Source organism: Ipomoea triloba, chromosome 3 (assembly GCF_003576645.1).
Source record: "Ipomoea triloba cultivar NCNSP0323 chromosome 3, ASM357664v1".
Classification (NCBI taxonomy): domain Eukaryota; kingdom Viridiplantae; phylum Streptophyta; class Magnoliopsida; order Solanales; family Convolvulaceae; genus Ipomoea; species Ipomoea triloba.
Window position 1 is genome coordinate 8,393,690 of NC_044918.1, and position 8,009 is coordinate 8,401,698.

Here is an 8,009-nt window from a genome sequence, read left to right on the forward strand (position 1 = left end):
GTATCCAGCTAACCCGCCATGAAGACGAAGGATCCCTTCGTCAATAAAGGAGCCGACACCTAAGCGGTAAACAAGTCATTTTAGATGTAATTACATAAATTTTTATTGTTCAAGGATTCAATTGCAATTTCTTTAAATTCAGTGGCCTAATTATAATTTGGTGTGTAGTTAAATTACCTATTTGACCCTTATTTCATATTTGTATAACTAATTAAGAATTTATTTTATTTTATATTTAATAAATATAATAACACTAATACAGTCGACAAGTATACAAACCTCTACTTGTTATCAGTAAACTTGTTCGGCGGATGTGTCTGAAAGACTTACACATAGATCGGCAGAGAGAGAGAGAGAGAAGTGTCACGTTAGCACTTAGGACAAGTGAAGGGATCAAGCTGAATCACATCTATGCCACATCATGTTTTAGCATTCATAGGAACACAATACAGGATATTTTTCCATTACTCTTGAAACTGCTAAGAGAGTTGACTATACAACAAATTTCAACCTGCAAGTTACTATAACCAGCCATTTAGAACATAAGATTTTATGAGTAGTTCTCTCATAAATTTCTGTACAGGAAAAATAACTTTTGAAAACTAGTCCAAAGGCTACCAGGGTATTTATTTACAAAAATACACACACAGGCAGTATCTCCCGGCTCACCAAAATGGACACCACCTGCAGTAAAAGCACAAGGTAACCATGATTAGATGACTAGAGGCATTTCCAAGATCTAACTTCATTGCAATCTACAAAAATATAATAGTAACATAATTATTTTACATCCATGTTATACTTGTAATGACTATGGCTCCAATTTCTCAAGTTCTAAAAACCTTGAAAATTTTTAGTAATCTTCTATTTAAAGCATGAAATTTCCAATTATATTTTTCAGAGTGCAGGGATCAAAGAATCATACCCAACATAATTCTGGCACAAGTTTTCATGTGAGCTTGCTTGCAGAATGAGCTTCTGTACTTGTAATTTGACAGATAAACCATGATCAGGTTCACGAGTCTCCCCAGAAATCAAGGCACTATGGTCTAAAGCATGTTGTGCAGAGCTCATTGGTGCAGGAGATGTAGAGAAGTCACGCCCAGTGAGTTTATTACTCATTCGAGCCATTACAGCCACAGCACGTTCGTTCAGAACTTCATTGGCATCACCAAGCTGATTTACAGCCTGCAATTAACAAGAATTGGAACAATTAAACCATGAGCCAAGAACTAGTGTTACAAAACTGTATGATTCAGAGTAACACCTGAAGCAATTCTTTCTCCCTAACACCTCTTTGAGGTTGAAGTAGTTCCTTTGAAGCAGATTCCTCACTATTCACAGCAGCAGGGGCATGTGTACTCATCAGTGTGGGCATTTGAGGAACTTCATTGAAGTTGAAAAGACGCCAATTTATTAATGGATCATGAACAAAGGCCTGAAACAGAGACATAGAAAATGAAGTTCTTATTCAACAGACTAAATGTGCTCTCTTCACTCCTAAGAACAGAAACTACAGATATACACTACATTCCATTTTACCTGTCTTATTCGTTTTTAGTCTGATCCTAAATACCATCCACTTTCCTAACCTTAAACACTACTAACCTTTTACTTTTCCCAATATACCAAGTATCAAGTAATTTCATACAAAGCTGCTTTTGACAGATTATCACATACACATGTCAAAGCCATAGAGAGTTCCAAAAAGAGCCATGTTGAATAATAGAAACCTCAGTCCTAATCCTAGTAGGAGTTGGCTTAGCCAATCTTCCTGCAAATATAGGCTGATCTCTATACCATTCAACACACAGAGAACCAAATCACAAATTAATTTAATTATGGAAGAAAGAACAAATACCCTACCTCCATCATAGCCATGACACTGTCTTTATTTGTGCGAAGAACTTGCATTACATTTTCACAAGTGGAACGGAAGTTTCCTTCAATACCACTGACTTCCATTGCCTTAACAAGCATTCTAGTGAGGCGAAAAGGTACCTGCAAAATATTTAGATTTAGATTTATAATTAAGAGATGCTTTTAGTTCCATGTACAGTAAAAACATTCCTGATGAAATACCTACCTTCTCAGGGAACTTCTCCCGATTCATTGAAGCTTCAAAGCAATCTCCAAAGTCAATATGCAGTATTTTTCCACTGCAAAACACATAACTATGAATATGTTGAAACTTTTGCTATAACCACATTACTGAAGGCCATTGAAGTACCTGTATCGATGCAACATGAGGTTACTAGGATGTCGATCACCTAAACCAAGTAAGTAACCAACCTGGATGAATTCAAATCAATAAGTCACATTCAATCATTCAAATTACAACTGCCAAAGATACCAAGTCAATGAACAAGTTTCAGGGGACAAACTTCAAAACAAAATAAGAAAATACCACCTACCATACTCATGACAGCCAAACTCCTAGTATAGTTTGTCCTCCTGTCCAACCAGACCTCAGAAGTGCGACTCTTTAACCAAAGTACCTTTTAAGATAAAAATAAAAAATCTTTAGAAACCAAATCATAAATGAACATTCATATGGAAAAGCTTACTTTAAATGTCAACAACAGTTACTTATCAAATTACAATAAATAAATACAAAAAAAAAAAAAAAAAAAAAAAAAAAAAAAAAACACAAATGTCAAGGATGCCTACTCTGGATAGGTCATTCCCTTCTGTATTTTCCAGAGCATACTCAAACACTTCCACCTTAGAAAGAAGTGGCAAATGATCATAATCTGGGGCAAACCCCAACATCAGCTTGTGCTCTTGATTTAGGGTGATCTACAAACCACAAAGAACAAAAATTAGATAGAAATATTCTTTCCTAGAGACCAACGAAGTGGAAAGAATTTAAAGCAAATCTATACAAACCTTTCGTGCATCTCTATATTCTCGAATTAGATGGTGCAAAGTGTCACAATTAGGAACCCATCCAATCAATCCACTATTTGGGGATAATGGAATGACATCATATCGCTGAATAGAGAGATCTTTCTCTGAAGTTTTTCTAGAATTTTCCAGCAGTGTATTGACAAGACCAAAAAGCTGATGCATATGGACATGATGTTAGAAACGTTTTGCTACTTGAGGATGTAAAGAGAGCTAAGTCTTACTATATTTAGAGAAAAACATAAGTCGCATCATTGCGCACATTCAGAACAATTAGAGCAATGACCTGCATTACTCGTTCATCTTGGCGTAAATCTTCATGCCCCTTTAACAAAAATGCATAATCCTCCCCATCACTGCCATGGATTGTTAATTTGCGAGGCCGTTGCTTGGATGTGATTACAACAAGTTGGGGTTCAAACTTGTTAATTGTTACCACAGGTGAATCTGAAGGGAAAAGAAAAGTAAATATGATTGTGAAGTGCTAAAACAGAATGCCCACTACTTCAGAACATTCTCCAAGATACGAACAAGTTCTTCTTACCTGCTCGGTAAGTTCCAGGAACAGCCAGCTCCAAATTTCTGCACTCTAGCAGTTCTGGAGAAACAGACTGGTATAATAAACAAAAGAAAAACATCAAGTTTGGCCAAAGCACTAGGTGTAAGCAATAACAATTATAGTAAAAATGCTTCTTGCCTGCAAATCCAGGGTTGTCAGTGCCTGAAGCTGCTTATCTATCCGTCTAAAGACATGATAGTAGAGATCCCATGCCTGGTGAAAAACATTAAACATGATTGAATTAATGCATTATTTTACACCTGGACTCCAAAGCACACAGAATGTTTCGCATTGAAGTGTACATACATTAAGAAATTTCTAGGCATTTACACTACTCACAGTTTAGAAAAGTATTGACTCTAGTTATAAAAAAAAAAAAAAAAAAAAAAAACAACAACAACAAACAAACAAACAAACAAACAAAAACAAACAAAAAACCAGGCAACCAAGAACACTATTACAGAAAGAGATTGGGCATCCCTTATTAATAACAAGAGCAAATACCACATTTAGTCCTATTCTTTTAATTGTGCCATATTATATTCCTGACTTTGAACAACTTCCATTTTTAGTCCTCAACTATTGTGGCATTGCCACATTTAGTCCCATTCTTTTAATTTTGTCATATTACATCCATGACTTTGAGCAACTTTCACTTTTAGTCCTCGACTACTATGAAATTACCACATTTAGTCCAATTCTTTTAATTTTACCATATTATATCCATGACTTTCTGTTAAAAATTTCATTATTTTACCGTTAGAATAGACAAATAACAAAGAAAAAAATTCTTACAAATCATAACTCATATTTCAAACACATAAGAAATATCGTAAACATCAAAGAATGTAATATCGTAACTCATATATATGTATAAGGATTTTTTTCCTTTGTTATATGTCAATTTAAGGATATCAGTCATATCATTGTATTTCAATATCGTAACTCATTTCTAAAGGTAAAATAATAACATTTTTAACGGAAGATTAATGGTGGCAATCAAATGAAAGTCATGGATGTAATATGACAAAATTAAAAGAATAGGACTAGATGTAGCAATGCCATAATAGTCAAGGACTAAAAGTGGAAGTTGCTCAAAGTCATGGATGTAATATGGCAAAATTAAAAGAATAGGACTAAATGTGGTAATGCCACAATAGTCGAGGACTAAAAGTGGAATTTGTTCAAAGTCAAGGATGTAAGATGGCAAAATTAAAAGAATAGGACTAAATGTGGTAATGCCACAATAGTCGGGGACTAAAAGTGGAATTTGCTTTTAATAACAATATATAACACATGCATAACAACAAATGTAGATGATCTAGAAATGGAATTAAAACAATCCAGGAATGAAATTTATGATACAATAATTTCAAGCAATTGTGGCTTGCAAATTTCAAGCCTAAACGTCTCTAATCAAGCAGACAAGGTTGTAGGATTCTCACAGATCATTATATATGTTTTGACTTCACAACAGGATTAAAATCTATTACAGGCTTACAGCCAACTTTGATGAAACATAAAAGTAATTCAATGGTTGGTTAACTTTCAGACAAGTTTCATCACTAAGGAAATGGACTGGATCAATTATCTGCAATACCAAATGAAGATCCTAGCAATATCAGCTCAAATTTTACCTGAGTAAGTCCAGCATCATTTCCAGTTCTCCTATACTTCATGCAGCATTCGTATGCCTCTAATAGTTCATGACGGTATGCCTGCAACTCAAATGAGATCAATTAACTGCTAAATAATCAAACTGATTGTGCTGGTCACAACTACACTAGAATATAATACTCCATCCCTATTTAATTGCCTCATTTATTGTTTTCTTGGTTAATTTGACTAAATTTTGACTTGAGTTTTGATACTCTCAAAGTTATAAATTTTATAAACAAAAATTACATATTAAGAAACTACAAATTAAGTACCACATGTCACGAGATCACAAGTCAAAGTTCTTAAAAAATATGCTTTAAAGCATTGGTCAAAATCAAGTTGTGCTTACCCTCGAGAAAGCAAAACAAGAAACAGAGGGACTACTAGTTATCTAACAAAGCACAATTTAAATTCTCAATAGACTAGTGCAAACAAACAACTAATATCATCAAAACCAATAGCAACATAGTGAACACATGCCATGTATTTAATTAAGGAATAACCTGAATGAATGCTTTTTCCTTTATGGTGGTATTGTTCCCCATTGCCCCTTCCTCAAGCAATTCATGCAATGGCTCTAAAACCTTCAGCATTCCTTCAATGTTGTGTTCACCAAAATACAAACGGCTTGCTTCTTCTAATGCCTCATGCCACATTTCATGCCATAATATGGCAACCCTAATGAGTTCCTTCGAGACAAGTTGTGCCTTTAAAATGCAAACAAAAATCCAAAATTAATGGGGAATAAATAATTATAGTAAATACTCCATCTGTCCCAGTTATATTGGCCACTTCAACCAAGCACACAGATCAACCAAAGTCCAATCATACACCTACCACTTTAGCTAGATTACTCAAATAGATATCCTTATTTTCACTTTTAATGAGATGTTTACTATGGGAAGCTTAGACATTGTTGAAAGAAGAATTGCATTGATAAGTCAAGACATACACAAATGAAATCCTCCATACATATATAGCCATCTTGAGCAAACTTATTAAATCCTATGACTGCTCAAGGGAATATAATGATTGCTCCAATGGAACTACACACGTTAAACATACTACATCACTAATAATAATTCAACAGGCATTTAGCATTAAATCTTATAGAGTTTATGGCCTATGGATATCCTAAAAAAGAACTATAGAAAATTAAAAGGGGAAGGAGAGCAATTAAGAATCACTTTCTCAAGGCTTCACCTGATCAACCAGTACACCACTGTGCTGCCTAACTTTATCAACAACTTCTTGCGCTGCAGCTCTACGCAAGTTACTAATTGATTTGCAAGCCACAAGAAGAGGATACATCAGAGCCTGCATAAAATATTCAAACATATAAATATATATATATATATATATATATATATGGAAAGGTAAAATTTGTTGGAGCTAAACACAAAGATCCAAAGAACTCATAGCGTAAGAAAATAATGATCAACAAAGAATGACAACCTGTGGGTGGCTCTGCCCAATTCGTACTAGTAATGATTGTATCAGCTCTCTGACAGCATGATTGTTTGAATGAATCCGTGCAATTATCTGAGGCAATACAACCAACCATGTGTTGATATTAACGTGTGTAAATCCCTTTTGTAATGCCATTTGAACCTCTGATGTGGCACCATGGTTAAACCACAAAGTGAGTAGACGAAGTATATCCTGAAATAAAGAATAAACATTTAGATGCCAAGAACTCATGAAATTACTAGGGGCCTGTTTACAATGGAACAACTTCCCACTTTGTGCTTCCACTTCCCCTTAATTTTGATTCTCCAAATTTCAAAGTGAACACAAACTCTGATTTCCTTTTCTGTTTTCTATTTTTTCCAGAAAAATGGAAAATTTTCCATTTGATGAACATGCAATGATTCAAGTTCATAGTTAAGCTGCCACTGGATTGACTCAATACGAGCTAAGTATGAAGGAGCATGTCAAAAAAAAAAAAAGCCACGGGGGCTTAATTATTTTTTGAGCTAACTTCAAGTCAAGCATAGCTCACTAAAACTTGAAAACCACATTCAAGATTGTGTTGATTAGTTTTTTGGATCCATCTCAAGTATATAAGCAATCACTAGTGAGTAGCTCTGGGTACTACTCAATTATAGTAAACAAAGCTCTGGATACTACAGATGATCTTTAGGATAAAAGTATTCTGAAGCAAAAGAAGTTAGTTGGGAGTGGGGTGGACAAAACCAGTGGCACTGCAAAGACCAGTTTCAAACACAGTATCCTTCAAATGGAGAAAAATTGGGTATGGTGACAAACAGGATAAGGAACAGAATTTGAAGAAGAAAGATTTTAAGACTGAATTGATTATTACCTGTAGACTATCATCCACTCCCTTGGCATGCGCTGCACAAGCTATGGAGTGAAAATAGCCAGTGACTGCAGCAACAACAAACTGAGCAGCAAGACTGGGAAAGCCTCTCAAAGTATAATGAGACATCACTGCTGTATTAAAGAGCGCCCATTTATGCCATGCTTTTCCCCACTTCGGCGCACAATGAGTAGCTTTTCGAAATGCACTAAGAATTTCTGGAGTAATCAAATGGTTACACACTCAAATACAGAGCAGAAGGTAATCAATTAAACTGCTAACCAGCAAGATAGAACTGAAAAGAAAGAAGAGGGTCACCTTGTATAGAATCCTCATCCAAACCAGGAGAAAGTGCCCACTTCCATGTCCCAAGGATGAGATACACACGAGAAATGAGCGGTGCACTGCCATTAGTTACCAATCCAGGCTGCATGGCTGGTTGGAGAGTTCTTGACAGGTCACTGGCAAGCTCCTAAGAAAAAAATTCAGAGGATATGAATAAAAAAGTGTACATGTATAATAATTTATTGAAAAAAAAGGAAGGGGGGGGGGGGGGGGGGGGGC

General features: G+C 35.2%; 1 protein-coding gene across 2 annotated transcripts in view; it reads right to left on the reverse strand.

Annotated features, from left to right (window-relative positions):
• Nucleotides 1-385: 385 nt before the first annotated feature.
• Nucleotides 386-8,009, reverse strand: part of LOC116013600 (serine/threonine-protein kinase TOR) — a 28,458-nt gene continuing 20,834 nt past the window's right edge. For both annotated transcript variants that reach the window (XM_031253447.1, XM_031253446.1), the window contains exons 41-58: nt 7,764-7,917; nt 7,449-7,663; nt 6,581-6,787; nt 6,329-6,442; nt 5,629-5,832; nt 5,104-5,184; nt 3,605-3,679; nt 3,452-3,518; nt 3,194-3,354; nt 2,890-3,063; nt 2,671-2,799; nt 2,415-2,498; nt 2,231-2,292; nt 2,087-2,159; nt 1,867-2,001; nt 1,268-1,438; nt 926-1,188; nt 386-684 (exon numbers count right to left, since the gene is read on the reverse strand). In XM_031253447.1, the coding sequence (XP_031109307.1) occupies nt 666-684; nt 926-1,188; nt 1,268-1,438; nt 1,867-2,001; nt 2,087-2,159; nt 2,231-2,292; nt 2,415-2,498; nt 2,671-2,799; nt 2,890-3,063; nt 3,194-3,354; nt 3,452-3,518; nt 3,605-3,679; nt 5,104-5,184; nt 5,629-5,832; nt 6,329-6,442; nt 6,581-6,787; nt 7,449-7,663; nt 7,764-7,917 (2,388 nt within the window). In that variant the 3' untranslated portion in view covers nt 386-665. The remainder of the gene's footprint in view (nt 685-925; nt 1,189-1,267; nt 1,439-1,866; nt 2,002-2,086; nt 2,160-2,230; nt 2,293-2,414; nt 2,499-2,670; nt 2,800-2,889; nt 3,064-3,193; nt 3,355-3,451; nt 3,519-3,604; nt 3,680-5,103; nt 5,185-5,628; nt 5,833-6,328; nt 6,443-6,580; nt 6,788-7,448; nt 7,664-7,763; nt 7,918-8,009) is intronic.